General features: G+C 37.8%; 1 protein-coding gene across 2 annotated transcripts in view; it reads right to left on the bottom strand.

The window, feature by feature from the left end:
• Positions 1–2,019: 2,019 nt before the first annotated feature.
• Positions 2,020–25,681, bottom strand: part of LOC108601078 (huntingtin-interacting protein 1) — a 46,327-nt gene continuing 22,665 nt past the window's right edge. Inside the window, exons 4-7 of one of the 2 annotated variants that reach the window (XM_033294723.1) lie at positions 20,039–20,572; positions 12,006–12,441; positions 11,547–11,936; positions 2,020–2,601 (exon numbers count right to left, since the gene is read on the bottom strand). In XM_033294723.1, coding sequence (XP_033150614.1) covers positions 2,114–2,601; positions 11,547–11,936; positions 12,006–12,441; positions 20,039–20,572 — 1,848 coding nt within the window. In that variant the 3' untranslated portion in view covers positions 2,020–2,113. Of the gene's footprint in view, positions 2,602–11,546; positions 11,937–12,005; positions 12,442–19,231; positions 19,381–20,038; positions 20,573–25,681 lie in introns of those variants that run through there. The other variant, XM_033294724.1, reaches the window with a different exon arrangement.

The raw sequence follows: 25,681 nt of genomic DNA on the forward strand, positions 1-25,681 counted from the left end.
AGTACATGCGATCGTTGTAAGGCAACACACCACACACTTTTGCATTTTGACTCTCAGCCTGACGCCACCCAAGCTCATAGCTCTCCGCATGAGTCTGCCTCGCTCCGGCGATCTCATTCCTTGTCATGCCCTGCTTGATTCCCACCTCAGACGCTCCCAGACCTTCGGCAAAGAGCTCTCATTATCGTCACTCAATGTGTTGATGTCAGTCAAAGATGCAAATTTGTGAACTCATTTAAAAACCTTTTTAACCACATACACAAGTTTAAAAATCGCATCACACAGACTAATCTTACAGTAGATTGCATTGACACAGGCTTGCTCTTGCGTTGTATTCAAATAGCTCATCTGAATGACGAATGCAAGACTGTTTAAGCTGGAAGAAATATCAAGGCATCCAGTTTAATTGTCTCGCTCACTCCATTTCTGGATGATTTTGGACTTCTTCGTGTTGGCGGTCGTCTAGAACAGTTTGAGTTCGAGTTTGGACTTCAATGCTTGACATCCCACAATACTTCAAAGACATCACCCAGACAGCGAAATAAAAATTGTTCAGAGCAGTTCACTTCTGCCGCCTAATGATCTTTGCACACTCATCATAACTAACTCCTGACCTCTTTTTCCAGTTTCAGAGCACCCCGCAAATCTAGACGTCATGACATTTTTTAGGCACTGTACCGCTGACTGTTTCCTGAGCCTGATGTCACCTCGCTTAACGTGAACCGTCTGGACCACAACGTATGTCCTACTACCAGCAAATATTTTGGAGACTCTGGCGTGAAGAGTACCTGACACTTCTTCAGCAGCGAGCCAAATGGCGAGCGCCCTAGCCTGATGTCATCGTCAACAACATAGTGTTGTTAAAGGATGAAAGCTGGCTCGCGTCGTGGAGCTAATCGCTGGCTTTGATAGCGTTTCTCGTGTTGCTGTGCTCAAGACGTCAACTGGCATCATCCGACGAGCAGTACAGAAAGTATGTGTGCTTCCGAAGCAAGATGTTGTTGAAAACCCGTGTCTTCCAACGGGTGGAGAATGTTTGGTCATTCAAGACCAATGAATAAAGCGTCACAGCTGATCTACCTTTTCACCTTTACTTAGCGGTTAAGAAGCGGGCACTGCGCCCGCTAACTTCGCTCTATTCTATGCACTTGCTTTCGGCACAGATGCACTATACACTTTCGTTTTATCGTCGTAACTATCTAGTTGTCATAACTATCTAGCCGTCAATTTTTGTCTAATTCGAGACATATATAAAAAATAGAGTTTTTTGCACAGCCCAAGTCGGGGCTGCTGTCAATGTACAATTGATAATTTACTGAACAATAATAATAAATACGGCCAAGAAGGCAACTATAAACTCAAAATTGTGAAAAGTTTTTATAGATAATGAAAAAGCTCATTAGCTCAACATGATCCATAATTCCAAGAGCTGGCTAATCGGCCTACAATGTTTGGAAAACGTTCAATTGTTAAACTTAAATTAAATTAATAAAATATCATTTCTATACATTATCTATAAAATATATGTAATGTGTACATGTACACATTTCTTAAAAACGATAAATGGTTAAGGACTAATTCAAAAGTAGATTAAACTTAGAATTTTACACAAAGAATTATAAAGTTGGCCAAACTAGGCTCAATCGAGAATTATCTTTAATTCTTTAAGAATTAAGTTAAATTGAAGCTTCATATACATTATTTTTTTAAATATGAAATATTTATTTGCAGTATTTGAAGACACCTTTTAAGTTGAACATTTGAATTCGTTAATTATGGTTAAATTTAAAAAATTAATATATAATAAAAATCTTGTATTTACCAATTTTTGGAGTGTGTATTTTTAATATCTTACTTACACAACACAAACTGAGAAAAAGGAAAAAATACATTTTTATTTTGCAATGACTTATGATCCACCTCTTCTTTAACGGCACCTGTTACACTGTGCAATGCTAATGCGTAAAATTTCTCGAGGCCATAATTAAATAAACTATAACTATTAACAAATTGTTTATTATTTGGTATAAATTTATTACAATGGTATAATATTTTTGGATACATTCTTACATGAATATACAAAATAGCATTTGTTGGGGAATGTCTAAACCTGTTAGTATTCTGTTTTCTGATAATGCTCTTTTCGAAATGCCGACAGCTTTAAGCGTTCTGTTTCTAAAGAATGTTCTAACTCCAGCACTTTGACATGTATTTCCATTTCCGTAGTTTTAAGTTGAGATGGTGTTAATGTACAAAGATTGTTGTCATAATGTTCCTCCACCCGTGAATTACCATCCTTTACCGAAGCTACCACATTTCCAGTAGCTTTTGTTACATTTCGTGAAGCTATTGTTAAATTAGCCAAATTGGGGCTATCACGATTCGCTTTGACTTTACTGGCAATTACTAGCTGGACCGTGCATGCAGCTATTTCTTGGGCTGCAACTATTATCTCAAAATTTTGTCCCGAATCATTGTTTATTGCATTATTTGCAGCCTCTACCAGATAATTTGCAGCCTTGGCGACACTTTTGGAAGCCGATATGAGTCCGTCAGACCATTGACTGTTTCGTTTATAGAAATCGTTGGCTGTAGCATTTCCTAGAATAAAAAAGTAATTGATTAGAAAACAATCGTTTTGAAAATAAGATACAAGAAGATTTTTAAGGACATGGATATTGAAGTCATTATTGATTTCAAGAAATTCAATAATTTAGACAAAATAGATTCTATATACAGACCTAACAACTTGAATTTAGATTACAAAATGACAGAAAACGACCAAATGCAATTAGATCTGTAGAATACATAAAAGAAATCTTACTGACGATAGAAATACAAAAGCTTAGAGATTTGTCTATCGTAAGAATGATCAATCAATTTACTGACTAAGAATGCGGCGTAGCGGAGCAAAGTTGTATAGTGAATACATGTTTCCATGTGATGTATTTCAACTTTTATCAAACAAATTTAAAAAAAAAGTCAAGTTTTGGTTATGAAACTGTGCAACTTTGGCTATGAAATTGTGCAAATATGTTTAACATGGAGAAAGATACGTGACTGTAAAGTGTATATGTTCTTGATCAGCAAGACAAACCGAGTCGATTAGACCCTGTTCGTTAATTTGATTAGTCGTGGTGAAGTTTCGTTTGGCATAGCCATGTTGGTAAGGAGAAACAATTGAGCTACAGAATAGTTGATACATAAATCCAGCGCAATACCTATGTACGCAACCTGGGAATCTAAACACAAGTTAAATAAAATATAGTACAAGTAATACTGAAACTTCGGCAATCACAAGCTCTGAAATAAATTTTTGAATGCTTTTAACTTAATAAGTGACTTGGGAAGTCTACAAAGTCGTATCATATGAGACCGAATTAGGTGACTGGTGATGACTCATTGATAAAAAAAAACAATTCAGAACGTAAAAAAAAACATCAATTTTAATATATATTGGTGGCAAGAAAAAAAAACTAAGACTAGTTATGACAAATTTATTTAATTTTCAAAATTGGCGTTTCAAAAACAGCATGGTTTTGAACCATGCTCTTCGCAGAACAGTTTTTAGAAGATGTCATCTAATACAAATATTACCACAATAAGTTATTTTTGAATACTGTTTATTTGATTAAGTGAAAGGCAAAGTATGCTCATGAGAGCTAGTCATTAACGCTAGTTGCTTGACTACCCGGCGGGCCCATCTGGGCTGAAAGAACAGATACCAAGGCCATAAAGGGGTTCACCGACTTCCCCGTATACCTTATTATATAAAAACAAAAAAAAAAAAGGGGCTAGTCCGAGCTAGGCGAATCCACTGTAGACTTACAATTAGACACATCAGGTGATACACACAAATAATTTGATTTCGAAAATTTAGAGGATATCAAATTCTTATAAAAGTGTTCAACACTAAATGATTTTTAGAATTTAGAGAATTTGTATTTAATTTATGGTGAAAGTTTTTGGTCTTGCAATCAGTTTGTAACAATGGAAAAGAAATACTATCAACATATAGTTTAATTTAATTATTTAGCAAATTTAGTGAATATGCCTCAACATTTCGATACTAACAAAAAATATAGTAAATTTTTTCTTCAAAAATAGCAGGTTGAACGACAGCATCCGAGCAGCATTTTATGCGTAGGCAATTCTTTCCCGAAGCAAAGCACACGAAAAAGGTTAAGAAATTTCTTGTATGTTATCGGCGCGTTTCTGTTTCGCTACCTGATGTCGCGTCGGCGTCGCTGCCAATGCAGATAGAGCGAGACAGCAGGCGATATTGTTTCTCGCTTATGCTTATGCCAGCCGATCGCATTTTGGGTTTGCGAACATTTTTCTTTGCAAACATTTGCTTCGTTGCGGCTGAAAGCACAACGGACCTTTACATGTGTCTCTCTGGGTGTTTTGTGGGTTGCTTGTGCGCTGCACACATAATTTTTCGGAACGGAACAACAAAAAACAAACAATGCAAGTGCAGACTTGCTCGTGCAGACTGGAATAGATCGTCACATACATAGATCGAAAGCACAAATAAGCCGTAGGAATTCCAGCACAGCTCCTAGCGAGAAGCTTAATCTTTGAATTCATGGATGATTCAATCAATGAATCAATGGTGATGATTAGCCGCACGAAGAAGACGTTAAAAAGAAGCCGAAGCCACCTCCGACAAATATACGGGAGAAAAGCTCCAGTACCCTTGCATACGTTCCCTTGTCTGTTTCACCTTAAGCCTCTTGGAGACAAGACGTGTTACTTCTGAGTTCCCGTAGTGCAAATCGCCAAGAGCAACTCCCACCAGCTTATCAGAAAAAAACAAAAAAGTGCATAAAAGCGAATTAACAAAAGTCAAAAACAACAAACACGAAGAACCAAAGAAATACACACAGCTAAAATCGCGGCTGAAGGCTTATTGCTTATTGCGCGGCTGTTTGTTGGACAGCCTACAATTTTGTGAGGGATGTCAAACAGACATCCCTCGAAAGTACGCAAAAAAAAAAGGTCATTAAATTTTTTGTGCGCCTTTTATTTGCTTCTGTTTGGCTAGTAGCAAATCGCTACCTGCTGTCGCGTCGGCGCCGCTGCCAGTGCAGGATAGAGCGAGAGAGCTAGCGATATTTTTTCTCGCTTATGCTTATATGCCTGCCGATCGTATTTTACACACAAAACAGCTAACGCGTCACAGCTCGTTTTCGCTGTAGCCTCAGCAGCGCCGCCGCCGCTGCGTCGGCAGTGTCGTTTGTATGGCGCGTTTAGCACGTGCACCCCGCTGTCTATATTGGAAAATTGAAATGTCCGTCTGTATGAGTGCATGTTGCTCAGCAACTATAAGAGCTAGAGCAACCAAATTTGGTATGTAGGTGCTCCTATATCCAGGACACTACGCTTTTATTTTTAATTTTTTTTTATTTCCTCCCCCTCCTCCGCAAATCGAAAAAAAAACGATATAAGGAGGCATTACAAAAATCTTTAAAAATCTGAAATAAATCACAAAATTGCTAAGTCATGTTTTCGACCCATTGTGAATTCAAACGATCGATAAATAAAATTAAATTTCAAAAAGTTTTAATTTTTCAATATAGACAGCGGGGAGCACGTGCTGACGCGCCATACAAACGCCGCTGCCGACGCGCGGCGGCGTCGCTACTGACGCTACAGCGAAAACAAGCTGTGACGCGTTAGCTGTTTTGTGTGTATTTGTTTGTGAGTCGCTATGCTGTGTTTTGCGCGAATACACAGTCAAAGTGTATTTAAATGTTGGTGGCGCCCAACGTTAACCTGTCCACTTGTTTCACTCTATTTTACTAGTCTAATTTTCACTTACTAAACTTACAACTTTACCACGATTATTTATGTCGTTGTCGGCTTCAGTTTGCTCATGATCCTAAACAGTTCTATAATTTTGTAAATTCCAAACGTAAATCTTCTTTAATACCTAATTCAGTTACATATGAAAATACGACGTCAAATAATGATCATGCATCAGCCGATCTATTTGCAGACTTTTTTCAAACAACTTATTCTGTTAATAGCGACTTATCAATTACAACCTACCCTAGACTTTTTGCATTGTCCGTTAAATGTTGCTCATTGCCTTCGATCACGAAGGAATCATTCATTATTCCGTTACATAAGAATGGCCCTAAAAGTTATGTAAACAATTATAGGGGTATTTCAAAATTGTCTGCTACATCGAAACTCTTTGAAAAAATTATTACTTCTCAACTAATGCATTTCTGCAATTACTTTCGTTCAATTATATCACCTTACAAGAAGGTTTTGTGAAACAAAAGTCTACCACCACCAATTTACTTGAGTTTTCTTCAAGTCTTCAAGGGTGGTTAAAGCTTTTCAAAACAAAATCAGACGACAGTCTATTTATACTGACTTTAGTAAAGCATTCGATTCCGTTAATCATCGTCTTTTAATAAATAAATTGAATATGATTGGATTTCCAAAGAATTTTTTGAAGTGAGTATCTAATTACCTAACTAACAGAGGTAGTTCAGGTAGTTTTCAAGTCAGCGGTTTCCAATGCCGGTGCGCCAAATAAGGCTGAAAAAACAAAACCGAATGCCACAAAGGGCAATATTGTTAGCCCGAATGACTTATAAATAAATTTAAAAAAAAACAAATTTCTATTTGAACTTTTTTAGTAACATTTACCCAGACCTGATTGGGTTTTTGGGTTTTTCAATTCTTGCAACGAATGTTGGATGTGTTTAACTTTTCCAATCTATAAGCTTATCAAATTTTAAAGCAAAAACGTAAGTTTTAGATACTATTAAATTTAACTTAAAATATTTTTTGTAGTTATTTTCTTTTATCGTCGATTGTTCATAGTTACATTAAATAAATAAATATTTTTGATGATGTTATTATTTATTAAAATATTATTCTCATCTATATCCACATGTATATATAAAAAATCTATATACATAAAAATGGAGCTCACAAAATGTATAGTAAAATACTACTTGAGAACGCATGGGCCGATTTGGTTAAAATTTTTGTTCCGTTGTAAATAAATACAGGAGAATGTCAGAACGTAATACAATTTTTGGTAAACCTCCAGGGTAATAGTGAAAAACAGATAATTAAAATATCACATTAAATTAATTTACAAAAACAGTATTGTGTCCACAAATATGTCAAAGGAAAAACGGAGTGTCTGAATTTTATTAGTTTTAATCAGTCAAAGTTTCGATCATACCCCCGGATTTATTTATTTTTTCTAGAGTGAGTAAAAGTTAATTTGAACGAATAATGCCGAGCAGAAAAACATATACGATTCGATATTGAAGGTTGTTGGCGATGGACCGGGAGCCTTATACTTTCTCGGTGCTCCTGGTGGGACAGGCAAAACGTTTGTCATTTCGATGATTCTGGCAACGATTCGATCAAGATCTCAAATTGCGTTGGCTCTTGGATCATCTGGCAATGCTGCCACATTAGCGATCGAACTTCACATTCCGCTTTGAAGCTGCCCATGAATATTCTCATGGTTCAGAAACCAACAAGCAAGAAAATTTCGTCGACAGCGAAATTGATGCGAGAAATCATAATCATCATTTGGGATGAATGCACAATGGCGTATAAGCGTTCAGTTGACTGAACAATGAAAGATTTAAGCGGTGAATCGAAAGACCCACCTACTTTAATATTCCTGCCTGTATTAATTAATTGATAAATTTATATAATTATAAAATATATCAGAAACTAAAAAGATAAATTAAATCGGCATTCACAAGCAAAGACAGCGCGAGCAATACGAACGGCGGCTTTCTTTTTAGCGGAACAACGCGTACTTCTCTTTTGTAGCCGAGTCAATTGGAAATACTGCAGTACTTTTGGAGCGGTCAATTACCCCAGACGTAAAAATTGAACACTTTCACCTGACGAGTGAACGAGCTTGTTCTTGCTCTCCAGCTCTACCGTCTCAGAGCACAGAGCGCATTGAGCAAGCATTGAACAAGCATCAAACAAGCTAGCATGCCATTGGCCGGAGACATGCTCTCAACTACGATGACTAGCACAACAGTCTCTCTAATTACCGCGACAGGAACTACAACAACGACCGCAACGGTATCGGCCGCCCGCTCATGCCCATCATTGACAACACTCGCTCCCTCAATCAACAATCAAAAAAAGCAACCAAAAACAATTCCAACTTACCACGCAAGCGATGGCCCGCTCGTGCGGACTGGAATGGATCGCCACATTCAAATCAAATGGAAGTTAAGCCCCCTAATGCCAAGAGCGAAAAAGACCAGCAGCAATTCGAACACAGCCTCAAGCGAAAAACTTAACAACACCAATTGATTTCAAATTCTAGCAGACAACTCAGATGATCTGCCGCCCGAAGAAGGGGTTAAAAGGAAGTCAAAGGCACCTCCGATATATATCCGGACCACCCATCCTAAATAATTTACATCGCCACATACAACTATCATCCTCTTCTACGACTAACTCACTGTGGAAAGCTCATCCAACTCTATGCTCACCAACAGAAACCGTGATGCCTATAAGAAACCAATTAGGCGGCTGGCCCGCAGTGATGAAGACAGGTCTAAAATATATGCAGAGCACCTTGAAAATGTTTTTCAGCCAAATCCTGCCACAAATCCATTCGCAATATCAACATTAACAAGTGAGTCTCAGCTTCAACAAGAACCAACGAAATTTGGCCCAAACGAAATCGCACATGCCAATCAAGACTATGAAAAATTTGGATAAATCCAAATCTAAGAATCCACAAAAAATCCCAACGCATCAATTTAGCTTTCGTGAAAATCGCATAACATTTGAAATAAAAAGCACATTCGAAAATCGAGAATATTGCACAGCAATATTTTTAGATGTATACCAAGCATTCGATATAGTTTAGCTAGAAGGTTTTACGCATAAGATCAGAACAACGCTTCCAAATAATACAACAACACGCACTCATATAGACCGACAGACGGACATGGCTATATCGACTCAGTTTGTCTTGTTGATCAAGAATTTATATAATGTATGCGGTCTGCTATGCGTAATCAGAACATCTTGATACAAATGTTAGTATCACATCAGTAAAAAATTTTTATTTTTATTTTTACTAAAAATAATTAATGGCTTCCCTACGTATATTCACGTGAAATGCTAATGGCGCTTCACAGCACAAACTTGAGTTATCTCAATTCCTGCTCGACAAAAATATTGACGTTATGGTACTGCCAGAAACGCATCTGACGAAGAAATATTACTTCAATTTAAGAGGCTACACATTCTATGCAACAAACCATTCCGATGGCAAGGCACATGGTGGGAGTGGTATCGTGATCAGAAACCGTATTAAGCATCACCGTTACAAGGAGCTCGAAGAAAATTATTTACAAACTGGATAGTGGTAAACAACTTACTCTAGCCGCAGTATATTGCCCCCCTCGTTTCACCATAACTGAAGAAGAGTTCATGCAGTTCTTCGACCCACTAGGAGACCATTTCATAGCAGGAGACTACAATGCAAGGCACACACACTGGGGATCTCGCCTCGTGACTCCAGGAGGAAAGCAGCTTTATAATGCAATTATAAAAGCCAGCTACAAACTCGACCACGTTTCCACCGGCAGACCAGCATACTGCCCAACAGACCCAAACAAACTGTCCTATTTAATAGACTTCGCAATTACTAAAAATATACCGTCCTAATTAATTTAGTTTTCCATCCAGTTATCGAAGATCAAGCGATTATACCTCATATAAAACCAAATGGATCTGCTTTATAAAATATATCCACCTTTGTCACCGCATTTCGCATATCAACTCCTCAAACTGAACAAACACACACAAAAGAAGATAAATCAGCAAATCGACCAGCTCGTTCTCAAAATGCAACGCCCACGACGAATATGGCAATCTCACAGGTCGGCCTATGCACGACAGAGATTAAAATACCCGTCCTGCCAAGTCACTAAAGCGTTAAAGCAACAGGAAGCAATTACCCAGCTTCAACAATTCCGTTTAAACGAAAATCATTTGAATCGGAAAAAATCACCAGGCGTCGACCAAATAACGCCAAAAGTGATTATTGAGCTCCCATATTCAGTTTGCACTATCGCGCAGCTCTTTAATGTCATCATCAAGCCTTCCCAGAGAAATGAAAAAAATTTAATAATAATAATGATACACAGATAAATCCATATCTAAGAGTCCATAACAAAATCCTTTCACATCAATTTGGTTGTCGTGAAAAACACGGCACTATCGAGCAGGTCAATCGCATCACATCTCAAATAAGAAGCGCATTCGAAAATCCAGATTAATGCACTGCAATATTTATAGATCCCAAGCATTCGAAATAGTTTGGCTTGGACGACAAGTAGACGACTATACTATACTGCATTCTTAGCCGATCCACGTGTACAATTCATGCATTACTTTCTGACTTGCACTAAACCGGCAAGGCAACCGCTCACACTAAACAATTCCGCACGTCCACAAGCAAACGAAGTGACGTATCTTGAAGTACACTTCGATAGAAGGCTCACATGGCGTAGGCACATAGAAGCCAAAAGAACACCATTAAAAACAAATCCTCCTCATCAACGCTCGGTCCTATTGTAGTCTAGAATATAAGGTCTTGCTCTACAATTCCGTACTTAAGCCCATTTGGACCTATGGACCTATGGCTCCCAATTATGCCAGCAGTAACAATAATGATGTTGTCCAGAGAGCTTAATTGAAATTGCTTGCTAGCTGTTGGCCAGCGATAAAATTCTGAAATTTTCACTAAAATTACGCATGTGGTGTTAGATCAAAAAAAATAATCGGAAGATACAAACGATTTTAAAACAATATCAATAATTCTAAAAGTTATCAAATATGTAAAAATCTATCGGAAATTGTGTAACTATTCGTGTGTGACGTATCGCGAATCGTTTCTATACATTATCTATAAAATCCATGTACAAAACAGTAAAGTAACATTTAAATTGGCTTTAACGATTATTATTTTTGAACCTAAACTGATAGAAAACAGAGGAAAAATTTTTACAGAAGACTCTAACAGCGAGCCGATTTTTTAATGCGAAAAAGCTGGTGGTTGACGGAGCTAAAATCTGCTTCCATTGAGCACAAAATTCCCTGTTTAGGCTGTAAATTTATTTCACACAAGAACAAAATTTTCGACTTAGTTTTTTTTTATGAAATCCATTTACATAGTTCGACACGAATACCTTTCAATTATTTAAAATTTTAATAAATGACCAAAAGTCAGTGTTCAAGTATTCGCTCAGGTATAAATAATATTTACTAAATATACTTTCAACTTCGGATATACATACGTAAATTTTACATACTTTTATTTCCTAAGATATACATATCCGATGATGTGTGCTGAATGGGCTAAAAATTGTAATCGTAAATTACTTGTTAAAAGGCGAAGCAAAGATGATGATTTTGAGCACAACGTCTTCAAAAACTTTTTAAATTTCGTTGTAATAATATAGCCGAATATTTTATACAAAATAATCAGCACGCTTGAAATATCAAATCTTACATACCTTTTTGTGACGAAACTATTTCATTTTGAAGCACTCGAGATCTTGTATTTAGTATTTTTATGCACTCCATGAGAGTCGTACAAGCTTCAAGTATTTTTTCATTCACTTTAAGTTTTATTTTATTTTCATCCTCCCGAGTTTTCGATAAAAGGTGAATAATTTTTCTAGCCGCTTCTTCAATTGCGTAGTCCATTTGTTTTAGTTCTTCCTGGACAAGTTTGTCCAGATCAATAGTGTTTTCAAAAGTATTGGCAATGAGTTGCAATTGTTTCTTTAATGTCAATAGTTTCATTTTTATATTGCTAGAAGCTAAGTCAATATGCTTATTCTCTTCAATAAAGTCGAATAAATTTTTCAAATCTGGCAGTATCGATTGTACGATGCTTAATACTTCTGAAAATAAGAGAATTTATGAATCAAATGAAAAACTTATTTTTCTATATATATGAATAGTCATACCTTGGCCTTTATCAATTTCTGTTGTGGAAGAATATATAACATCGCACTGATCATACAGATTTATGAAGCAAAATCCCATATTAAGTATGTCGTCAATTTTCTCAATACAAACGGATCCATGCGGTTCAAAGGGGTAACTTAAATTATCAAGTAACTCTTCTGTTTTAACAGATATTTGATGAGCTGCTTCTATTGGTTGTTGCGATACATTATTAACTTTTGATGAACATATATTTTTTAATGTGTGAATGATTTGTTTTAGCATTTTATTCATGTTCTTCATGGAACTGTCATTTAAAATCTTAAGAGACTCGGCTTTTTTTACAGCTTCAACCAAATTAGTATCATGTAGCGTTAATTTTTCCTCCATATTTGCAATATTTTTTTTCAATGACTCATTTTCCTGGATAAGTTCATTATGAACTGAGTGGCTCTTCTAAAAAAATTAAAAACAAAATATATATTTAATATTTTATTATATATTTAATTTATAATATTTTAGATACACGATATTAAGTGGCAACTATTCTTCTCATTATTATTTGCATCGTCTTCACATTAAAATACCATAGCTTTTTGTGCTCATAGATTAATATAATAATATATAATATATATAAGTATATAATTCGCAATCGTCGTCGCATGCAGACGTGTTTTTAGAACTCCGGAAAAAAATATAACCCCCACAAGTTTAGAGTGCAGTGAGAGTGTATAACTAGTGTAAAACGCGAAAAAACGCTAAGTGCGATGAAAACGCACTAAATATTTAATTTATTGATTATTAATTATTATTAATTATAAATAAATAAATATCAAAAAAACTAAAAAAGAAGAATCATAACGACATTCATAAGCAAAGACAGCGCGAGCAAGACGAACGCCGGCTTTCGCTTCAGCGAAACAACGCGTACTTCTCTCGTGGCTGAGCCAACTCAAATACTGCTGATGCAGTACTTTCCGAACGGTCAATTACCCCTGACCTAAATTCGATAACCACATTGCACTTAAACACGTGATCGACGTTCGTTCTTGTCTCCAGCTCTAAACCGTCTCAAGAGCACCGAGTGCAATCATGAGCAAACCATCGAACAAGCAAGCTGACATGCACATGGGCCGATGCGACATGCTTCACTACGGGTTGACTAGCAAACAGTATCTCTGACTACCGCAACATCAACTACAACAACGACCGCACCGGTATCGGCCGCCCGCTCAAGCCTATCGTTGGCAACACTCGCTCTTTGTGTCATCGGCGGCAAGAAAAGCCCCCTATGAATCAACAGTCAAAACAAAAGCAGCCAAAACCAACTCCACGACTAACAACGCTAGCGATGCCCTCCTCATGCAGACTGGAATGAATCACTACATTCAAATTAAACGGAAGTTAACCCCCCTAATGCCAAAAGCGAAAATGACCCGCAGCAATATGAAAGCAGCTTCAAGCGAAAAACTTAACACCACCAATAGATTTCAAATTCTAGCAGACAACTCAGATGATCTGCAGCCCGAAGAAGGCGCTAAAAAGAAGCCAAAGCCACCTCCGATATATATACGGGAGAAAAGTTCCAATGCCCTTGTCAGCAAAATCGTAGAGCTCATTGGACAAGACAACTTCCACATAATTTCCCCTGTACGGGGTAATATTCGTAACACAAAAGTTCAAACAAAGTCAGAAGAAAGCTTGAGAATATTATCCAAGCATCTAAGCGACACTAAAATGAATTTTTACACGTATCAATTAAAAAGCAGTAAGGGCTTACAAGTGGTCTTAAAGGGCATGGAATCAGATGTAACACCTGCAGAAATAACTCAGGCTCTACATGATAAAGGCTTTAACGCCAAAACAGTCTTCAACATCTTAAACAAGAATAAGAAGCCCCAACCGCTCTTCAAGGTTGAGCTGGAGCCAGAACAACAATACTCATTATAAAAAAACGATAGTGCACCCTATTATTACAAACTTCACGTTTCTAACTGCATCGCAGAAGTCACTGTAGAAGAACCACATAAACGCAACGGCCCTGTACAATGTATGAATTGTCAAGTATATGGCCACACACGGTCATACTGCACACTCCGCCCGGTGTGCGTAGTTTGTGGACTGTTTCACGACTCTGCACACTGCCTAGCAAGCAAAGACGATTCTAGTACTAAAAGGTCATGCAATTGTGTGGTAATCACACAAGCTAACTACAGAGTCGCATCCACCAGCGAGTCACCACCCGCGCTCCGCAAATGTACGGCTTACACCATTTAAATCACACCCAGAACGTCTTCTTCTCGTCGGCAACCAGATCGTCGCTTGACTCCGGATCCTCAACAGGAAAAATGTGACATTTGAAGGCGCTTTAAAATCAGGATTGGAGCCAACTACGCCAAATACATTTGCACCCAAAAGCACCTCACTCTGAGATAAATATGGCAAACCATCCATCCTGTGGACACCACAAAATACCCTTGAGGGCAACTGTTCTCTCAGCGAACAAAGCATCTATGAGTTCAATGTCCTTGACAATGCGGACAACTATCAAGATTTATGCGTAATCAGAATCTCTTGATACAAATGTACTAATCACACCAGTCCAAATAATCATGGCTTCCTCTACGTATATCCCCGAGGAATGCTAATAGGCGTTTCACAGCAATAAACTTGAGTTTATCTCAATTCGCTGCTCGACAAACACATTGACGCATGCTATTGTCAGAAACACATCTGACCACCAAATATAACTTTAATTTAAGAGGCTACACATTCTATGCAACACAACCATCCCGTGGCAAGGCCCACGTGGGACTGGTATACACTGATCAGAAACCGTATCAAGCACCAATAACCGTTACAAGGAGCTCGCAGAAAATTATTTACAAGCCACAACAAAAAGAATAAAACTGGATAGTGGTAAAGAACTTACTCTAGCCCGTATAATTGCCCTACTCGTTTTCAACAATAACTGAAGGAGAGTTCATGCAGTTCTTCGACTCACTAGGAGATCATTTCAGTAGCAGCAGGAGACTACAATGGAAAGCACACACACTGGGGATTTCGCCTTGTGACTCCAAAAGGAAAGCAGCTCTCTAATGCAATTAAAAGCCAGCAACAAACTCGATCACGTTTCCCCCGGTAGACCCACAACTGGCCAACAGACCCCAATAAACTGCCTGACTTAATAGACCTCGCAATTACTAAAAATATACCTCGAAATTTGATCAGTGCCGAAAGTCTCAGATCTCTCATCTGACCACTCACTCGTCCTCATTCATTTACTCAGTCATCCAGTAACTGATGATCAATCGCTTAAATTGACCTCACACAAAACCAAATGGATCTGATATAGGAAATATGTAAACTCACACATTATGCTAAATCCTGTACTCAAGGTTAAAGATTATATCGACAGCCTTATCACAACACTAGACTCCAATTTTGTCACCGCAGACCGCATTGCAACTCCTCAAAACTCACAAGCGCCTTACACTCAAAAGAAGACAAATTAGCAAATCGAGCAACTCGTTCTAGAAAAGCGACGCCTTACGACGAGAATGGCAGTCTCACAGGTCGCCATAATGCACGTCAAAGGCTTAAAGACGCCACCCGCAAGCTTACCAAAGCGTTAAAACAACAAGAAGCAAATAGTCAACATCGCTACATCCAGCAACTATCATCATCTTCTACGAAAAAATCACTGTGGAAAGCTCATCCAACTCTATGCCCAACAACAGAAACTGTGATGCCTATAAGAAACCAACTAGGCGGGCTGGGCCCGCAGTGACGAAGACAGAGCCAACACATTTGCAGGACACCTTGAAAATGTGTTTCAGCCAAATCCTGCCCCAAATTCATTACTACCAACACTAACAAATGACTCTCAGCTTCAACAAGAGCCAATGGAATTTCGCCCAAACGAAACCGCACACATCATCAAAAATCAGTTGACCCGAAAATCACACAGGCTTCGACCAATAACGCCAAAAATGATTATTGAGCCCCATATTTCGTGCAGTATGCACCCTCCCTCGCGCAACTCTTCAATGGCATCACCAAGCTTGGTTACTTCCCAGCGAGATGGAAACAGTCAATATTAAATATGATGCAAAGCCAGGCAAAATCACAAATCCAATCGATCATACAGAGCCCAGACGCCTATTAATCATGCCTGTGAAACTCTTTGAAAAACTGCTTGCTGACTCGGATAATCATTTCTAGAATCCAAACAAAATTCCAGCCCATCACATCAATTTGGTTCGTGAAAACACGGCGCTATCGACCAGGTAATCGCATAACAGCTGAATAAGGAAGCGCATTCGAAAACCGAGAATATTGCACTGTAATATTCTTAGATGTATCCCAAGCATTCGACAGAGTCTGGCTAGAAGAACTAATGCATAAGATCAGAATAACGCTTCCTAATAATACACACAAATTATTAGAGTCGTATTTATGACAGGAAATTTGCAGTGAGATGCAATTCTGCTATGTCTGACGACTATGTGATCAGGGCGGAGTCCTACAAGGCAGCGTACTTGGACCAACACTATGTGTCCTTTACATAGCAGATATTCCAACAAGTAGACAACTTACAACATCCACCTTTGCTGACGATACAGCTATTCTCAGCCGTTCGAGGTGCCCTATGCAAGCAGCAGCTCGACTGGCTCTTCATATGGTCGAAGTGAAGAAATGGCTCTCTGACTGGCGAATAAAAGTAAACGAGCAAAAAGCAAACTGTTACGTTTACCCTAAAACAGGCAAAATTGTCCACCGCTCACTAAACAATTCCGCACTCCGGCAAGAAACGAGTGACGTATCTTGGAGTACAGCCTCGACAGAAGACTCACATGGCGTAGGCACATCGACACCAAGAAACGCAACTAAACTAAAAGCCAATAGCCCCCACTGGCTTATCAACGCTCGGTCCCTCTCAGCCTTGATATAAGGGTCCCTGCTTTAACAATTCGTCACTAAAACCCATCTGGACCCTATGGCTCCCAACTCATGGGGGGAACGCTAGCAATACAACATGATATGTCCAAGAGTCGCAGTCAAAATCCTTAGAACTATCCACCGGGGCACCGTGGTACGTTCGAAACGAAAACATAAGAAAGATCTAAATATTCAACCAGTCAGAGAATGTAATAGCTGAACACAAGGTAAATATTCAACCAGCAACCTTTCTTCGCATCCTAATCCCCTCGCGCAAGGGCTAACAAGGCTGTGCAGCCGCTCCCGTCTGCGTCGTAACGACCTACCAATCATCGATAGAATCTAGGAACGTGCAATCCTAAAACAGTTTAAACTTTAAAGAAACTGTTAGATAAAGTTTAGTTATCAGATTTGTATACTTATTGTTAGTCCCTCAAATTCTTAGTTTTAATTGTTAACGTTAAAAACAAAAAAAAAAAAAAAAAAAAAAAAAATAGATTAATAGTCCCACTACGTCATTAATAGGATTTGGATTTGCACACTTTATTTTCCTTAAAATGCCTTAAAAGTATATAATACTTTTGACCGATGCTCAAAACGTGTAAGAGAACTTTTGCTTTTTTTTTTTTTATAAAAAAGAACAGCGGCGCCACAGAGGAGGCCTTCGGTTGCCTTAAGGGAATTGAGGGTCGTGATCTTGCTTCGTTGGTGAAAATGCGAGCAACGACCTCCCAAAAACCAGACAGATGACACCGACTACGCAGGCTGACGACAGCAAAAAGCAGAAGACTTACGCATCTGTCAATAAAAGACAGAGGTCAGATGACTTTGCTAGGGTGTCCGAGAGTAAATGGTTTTGTCCTGCCTAGCCTAAGCTTAAAGTCTGAGCTCCATGTGGTCATTATTGACAGAAAAGATCCGAAAGGAAAATTTACACTCGATAACTGGCTCTTACTTGAGAAGGCTATTATCACGGCATAACATGAAGCGATGTACCGGACAGAGAACATGTTCCTCATCGTGTTCTATCGCATCAAGTGGTATAAGGGCGCCAAGTAGTTGGCTTGTGCCAATAAGGAATCTTTATGATTCCTTAAAGACGATCTGGCGATCTTTGGACCAGTATCCAAAGCGAACGAACATTAAGGTATGAGTTCCTCCTCCACTGATGGAGGATAGAATCATACAGCATATGATCAAGCGCCAGAACGAGGTCTGTGATGCTAGCGACTGGACGATAAGGAGAGACTTTGCTCGCAAGAAAAGAAACGGCAAGGATTTATGGATCAGTATTGATCACGAATGAAAGAGTTATCTCCTTCGTAATCAATGTCAATTGAAGATGGGGGATGGGTAGCCTGAAGGCTACTCCTCACTCACTCACTCCCTAGAGGACGGCAGAAAGAGGAGCTAGGTCCTAGCTAGGACCTAATGGCAGCACTATGCGAACAAAGAAACATACTTACGCTGTACCTAGCATCCGGGACAGTCAGGAGTCTCTGCAGCTACTTATATACACTCGCTTCCCAGGTTGCCTAGATGCTGATAACGAAAATGCGACCGACATCCTCACCACCAATGGGCAACCCATGAACATAAATAGCCCCTTATAAATAAAATAATATATATCATAAGCGTACCATGGCTCTTCTGGGAATGCCTCGTAACACGGTACATACCGAAAGCTGGAGAGAAGTTAGAGTGGCATTTTTTTTCAAGCCAGGAACGATAAACCACTGCAGGACTATAGCACAATCAGTCGTTCATCGTTTTTATTAAAACCACCTGTATGATCCCGAGCTTCAAAATGTTAACACTTGGAGGAATGCTGCTCAAGCTATCAAGAGAGGCAAAGTACTTGGGAGTTATTCCAGACTCTAAGCTCACCTGGCGGAGAAACTTAGAGGAGAGTATGAAAAAGGCACTCTTCATATGCAAAACTTTTGGGTAGATATAGGGACTGCAACCGTACATTATTCATTGGAGGTACACCGCAATCATTAGGCCAATCCTAACCTACAGAGCGACGTCTAGAATTTAAAGCTTTTAAAACATTTTTTTCCAACAAGAACGGACTGGCAGCAAGAAGCCACCACGAGCTGTCAATCTATACGGACGGATTCGTCATAATATTAATTTTCCATGTGCATTCCTTTGTATAACTTTAGTTGTAAATAATACTAAGTTAAAGTTATATGTATGTCTTCAGGAATGATAGCTGTGTAAATATTAGTAAATATTCAGTAAGCTTGTTATTTTTTATAATAATTTCTTTTATTTTGACATTGACTCATCAGAGCTAAGGTCATTATTAGATTTAGTAATGTTGGTTATTGACTATGTTGTCTAGTGTAGAGGTTGGAGAAGTATTGAGTATTTGCTGAGTGTTTTGATGTTGATGCGTGTTCAACTGTGCCAGTTGGAGTTATTGGAGTTTTGCCGTTGTATTTGGTGCTAAGGGAAAAGGGGGAGAGAGGATGTTTAGTCGCTAAGTCTGTCAAAAGCTTTTCTATGTTCGTTTTGGCTTTATTTTTATTATTGATTTGTCGCGGCGATTTCTGGGTAGGTGGATTTTAAAATATTTTTTTGTTCTTTTAATTTTTTAGATATATTTTTTAGATGCTCTTTGTTGTCGGAATTGCATTACATTGCATTACCAATCAGAGACTGAGTAACTTTGAGAGCGATTCACCCACGTTGGAGGTACAGTTACCAGTGTGAGGTGTTTATCTTCATGAACTGCAAGCTGGCTCATTTTTGCGAAGTTTCTCACTCAAGAAAAACTCTTATATTTAATGTTGTTGGTATCTTTTTATGATGTATAAAAAGATACCAACAACATTAATATGTACTTGAACCCAGATGCAGTGAAGACAAGGATTTTATAATCAAAAATAATAAATATATGTTAAAAAAGAAATAGTTAGTTAGAGAGTTGGTCTGCTTCTAATATTAACTCTAACATTTTTGACATTTTAGTCATGTAGAAAAAACGTGTTACAACTAAGTGTTAAATATATTCTAAGATGTACACTACTTACCACTTATGTGTGAGCAGCGGGCTTGTGATTGTATTTTATAATAATAATAAAAAATTAATTTGCTTTATTACCTTGAAATCGGCATCCTTTTTCATTAATTTAGTTTCAGTTTCTTTTAAAAGAGCGCGTGCGAAAAGTAAATCTATCTGCTGAAATTTGTGAGTTTCTTCATTTTCGTTTGTTAGTTTCATCAATTTTTCTTCATACATTATACAAGTTTTTGAAATCTCTTCATTTTTATCAGTTATTTTTTTTTCTGCTTCGTCAAGCCTTGCAGTTGTTTCCTTTAAAAATTGCTGAACATTTTTAAGCTTTTGATTCTCTTCTTTTAATGTCTCACATGCCAAGCTTAAATTTAGAAATTCGTTATCCTTTTCTTTCACAATAGTATCGTACTTAAGCTTCATTTGCTTTCCAGCATCATCAATTTGTAAGTTTTCTGTTTTTTGGTCTTCTGTTAGTTCTAAAAGCTTTTTATTCTTATCTTTTATTTGCATAATATTTTCATTCAACTCAGCAATTTGACTGTTTAAGTCCTTAATCATTGAGGATAATTCTGCATTTATTTGTTTCTCTTTATTTACCAGTTTGGAAGTTTCGCCATGCTGAAAAAGTTATTAATAAATAATTAGCAAACAAGACACATTATATATAAATTTAAATCAGTCGTATTATCCTGAAAATCATATTTGAGCTGATTTCAGGTGTCACAGTGCCTTGAACGATCAATGTAGAAAACTGATTTCGATCATTTGTTTTGTGCTTGTTGTTCGCCTGTTTATTCAAAACTAAATTAAAAAGTACTGGGAGGATCACGGATTTGAATATTTAATTGGCGGCATGGGAAAATAATTGCGATTTGCTATAAACAAAAAAAATAATCGAAGAATAGGAAAGCTGTCAGTCAACTAAAATATTAAAAAATTTAAATTTACAACGTTCAAAGTCTAGGAGCCAGTTCTTTAGATCTAGATTTTATGCCTTAGTATATGCCTAGTGCTATTACTTAAAGCTGGCGCCCGTGATATTTTTTCTTTTACCCCAAACACTATGGGATATTTTTTTATGAAATAGACTTTCAGTTGGTTCACTGAAATTGAAACTATTATATTTCCTATAACTATGACGATTAACATATTTTATTTTACACATTTTAGTTTACACTAACTGCCTTAGCTTTTGCGGTGAACAGACGTGTTTTTTGTTATCTTTGATATAATTAATTGATATGTGTGTTTTAGTTTGTTTAAACTAGCATTGATTCGATGCTGGTTTGCTTTTAGCGTTTGCGTCCGTGTAACGCACCACGACCTCATCTAATCATGTGGATATTCACGGCTTCTCAATGAAAGCAAAGATGCTACACCTTAACGACTCGGTGTAACCAGACCTGTAGTCTAATATATTGCTTTATTAACTCTGCTTTCAATTCCTGTCATAAAATAAAACTAAACAATTGTGCCAGCTTATACTCCATCATGTGCTTGTCAGTACTCCTGATTGTGTTTGAGTCGTCTCGTTGGTTAATCGCCTCTATTACGTCACACTGCGCCTCACTGGTCATATCGTCTCCTGGTGTCCTCTCATTCTAGTTCGTTAGATGACGGCGTCTGCTTGTTTAGATTGATGCTCGATGTTCTGAGTAAATGTCTGCGACAGCTTTCTCATTCGATTCATCACAATCTAAGTTTGACGCTCCACATCTGCGACCACTACTATACATAAAACCTACCGGCTTCTCATTCTAATCGCTACTCTCGATTAGTCGCAGCTGCTCAGTGCTCTTCAACTAGATCGTGCCAGATCTAACTGCTAAAAAGCGTCGCTGCACTTCGGCGCTTAAGACTCTTATTACCTTTCTGGCAACTAGCGATAGCTACTTTTCAGATCGTCCACTTCGTTACGGACTGCTCGCCATTAAAATTCGCGCAAAGTCCCAAAAGCGATGCACAACGGCTCGATTCGACATCAGTGTCTGGTTGCTGCGATAAATCTAATCATATCTACATGGCTTCAAGGTGCGTCAGGCATTTCACATCTCAATTCGCGTCTAAAAGGATTCGACATGGTCAACAAATACCGGTCTAACTTGGTCTTCGGGCGAAATCCCTGGCGTCTGAAGCCGAGGCCGACATGTCTAAGTTTATGCGACAGGCTAAACTTAATTTCTGTGCTCTGCGAAAGAGCTTTAATAAACTCAATGATGAGTTTGTCGGAGAATGTAATATAAGTAGTATTTGAAGAGCGCGGGTAATAGTTGACCGTTAACATGGGATTCAATGTATAGGCTCTGGTAGAGTGAGATTCCAGTTCTTAGGAGCTGAAGAAACCTGTTCGGTAGCGTACCACGTCAGTGATGGAAAGGAGAATGGTACCGAACTGTAGTAAATGACAGAAGCAACGTCTGAAGTTCGGTTTAGCGATGACACCGGTGCAATCGTCTGTTGGTGGAGGTCTATCGAGTAAGTAGAAGTGCGGAAATTCGTTTCGCTTTACCAAACAAGAATAAATAAGTTAACATGGCCGCATCGGAAAATAACGATATTATTTTGGGAGACGCTCAGTCTCCGACATATACATAGTTAGTTAAATCTGGCCTTTTGCCTCCAAGAGTCGAAGAACCATGGCGTATAATGATGGAGTTGCAGAATAAAAATTTAATTGAACTTGTGCGGGAACTTGTGTTCATTCGCAATCGTCGTCGCATGCAGACGTGTTTTTATAGAACTTTTATAGAAAACATCACTATCTATCCCCAAATGCAAACACCTACACATATGCCGGAAATTCAACTGCCACTGTAAAGTTTCAACAAACACAACAGTGATAAACGAAGTTGAAGAACTCAAGATATTAGGACTAACATTCAGCTCCAAATACAAATGGTCACAACACATCAAAAAACTGCTACCATCCCTCAATAAATCAATAAATATCATAAGATGCCTATCAAATACAAAATTCAATTGCCAACCATTTACACTAATACAAATAGTCAAAAGCATAATCGTATCAAAAATAGACTTTGGCCTCCCAATATTTGGGAACGCACCCAAAGCCACCTTAAAACCATTAAGAACAGCTCTTAATACAGCTATTCGAACAGCACTGGGAGCATTTTACTCAACACCTACATACAACTTCTACTTCGAGGCCAACATATCGCCCATCAAATACAAAATTCAATTGCCAACCATTTACACTAATACAAATAGTCAAAAGCATAATCGTATCAAAAATAGACTTTGGCCTCCCAATATTTGGGAACGCACCCAAAGCCACCTTAAAACCATTAAGAACAGCTCTTAATACAGCTATTCGAACAGCACTGGGAGCATTTTACTCAACACCTACATACAACCTAAATCAATAAATATCATAAGATGCCTATCAAATACAAAATTCAATTGCCAACCATTTACACTAATACAAATAGTCAAAAGCATAATCGTATCAAAAATAGACTTTGGCCTCCCAATATTTGGGAACGCACCCAAAGCCACCTTAAAACCATTAAGAACAGCTCTTAATACAGCTATTCGAACAGCACTGGGAGCATTTTACTCAACACCTACATACAACCTCTACTTCGAGGCCAACATATCGCCCATAGAAAGTAGAACAAAACAACTACAAGCAAACATGTTCAAAATAATAACACAATCACAAGACACCCCTTTAAAAACAATATTAAATAACCTAGTAAAAAACAAACACATCAGACCATACAGTAACTCAACAATCATTAAATGCCTTAACATTAGCTCTAACTTGGATATCACACTTAAACCAGTCAAAACAACAACTAAACCAACCCCTCCATGGAAATTTAAAACAGACTCAATTAACACACAACTTAAAAACCATACCAAATCGCAAACCAACAAAACCATATACAACCGACTATTCAACGAAATCAAACACACACTGATAGACCACAAATTTATATACACTGACGGATCACTAAACCAAAAAGTACCAGGCTACGCAATAACTACTGACCGCGACGTCATTAAACTAGCCATACTACACTACTTCGAAATTGCCGAAATCATTGCAATACTTGAAGTAACAGAAATGGCAACCACACACACACACAAAACATGTATCTGCACTGACTCCCTCTCAGCTATTAAATCAATACAAAATATAAACAACAACGCACTATACCCCACCAAAATCCGCGAGCTGCTCACAAAATTTTATCCAAAGATCAAAATTCTTTGGATACCAAGCCACACTGGCATAAAAGGTAACGAGCAAGCAGACGAAGCAGCTAGAAGAGCAACAACATCACCCCTCATAACAACACCAAACCTTAACCAAACCGATATAAAAAAACACATCAAACAATTATTTGCCAACACAAACCAAAACACATTCTCGAACACATCAATTTGGTATCAATCTATCAATCATAACAAACACTTTATTGACCAATACCTAAACACACCTAATCTAAATAACTTAACCAGGAAAGAAATAACAAACTTTCTCAGACTGCGACTCGGACATACTAAAATCACCCACCAACACAGATTCCTACAAAACAGTGAAACAACATGTCAATACTGCAACAACAACACAACAATCACAATAGACTACATCCTAAACGATTGCACAGAATTCCAACACCTACGAACCCACACCCCAAGCCTCCCCGTCACATCCCTACTATCACACCCATCAATAGAAAACATTATAATAATTAACGACTTTCTCAAGAAAGCCAAACTAGAAAGAGTAATATGAAAAATTAAACAGAAACAAATGAAACATACATATATGTATAAGCAAACAAAACAAAATGTAAACAATAAATGTAAATATGTAAATATATAAAAATAAGTCACAAAAAAAAAAAAAAAAAGAAAATAATTATAATCATATTATAAAAAGTATAACAAAAAAGAACGAACATGCTAGGCTGCCTCCCACCTGAGCTAATTTAAACTTTAACCACATTATATAAATAAATAAACTATAAAAAAAAAAAGTTGGGCGCCACCAACAATTAAATACACTTTGACAGTATCTGCAAACAAAACACAACGCATGCAAGCCGTGGCCATAACTCTCGCTCAGTCTCAGTCTCTTTCGCTGTATGCGTCAGCAGCGAAGCCGCCGCTGCGTCGGCAGCGATGTTTGTATGGCGCGTCAGCACTGCACCCCGCTGTCTAATGAAAATTGCAATGTAAATAATTCCTAAGCATTATCATCGTTCTAAACTGCACAAATCGGTCGAACATACTAGGCAATTTTTTACTGCCTTAATATATCGTTTTTTCGAATTTGCGGGGAGGGGGGAATAAAAAAAAATAAAAATAAAAGCAAGAGAGCCCCCAAAAAATAAGAAACTGAAATTATTGTTCTCTAGCCTTATAGTGCTGAGAACACGCACTCATACACGACGACGGACAGACGGACATGGCATATAAATCGACTCAAGCTCGCGACGCTGATCAAATATAATATATAACTTAGGGGCTGCCACCCTCTTCTCCTTTACTAATACCATGAGCCACTATAAACCCTTCCAAATTTTTACAAAAAAAAATGTCGAGTATAAATATAAACCCACAATCAGTGAGAGCATAACTAGTGTAAAAACGCGAAAAGACCTAATTGCGATGAAAACGCACTAAATATTAATTAGTTTTCATGGCATTAATAATATAATTATTAAAGTAAATAAAAATATCAAAAAAACTAAA

This window comes from Drosophila busckii, unplaced genomic scaffold, assembly GCF_011750605.1.
Source record: "Drosophila busckii strain San Diego stock center, stock number 13000-0081.31 unplaced genomic scaffold, ASM1175060v1 chrUn_07, whole genome shotgun sequence".
NCBI lineage: Eukaryota > Metazoa > Arthropoda > Insecta > Diptera > Drosophilidae > Drosophila > Drosophila busckii.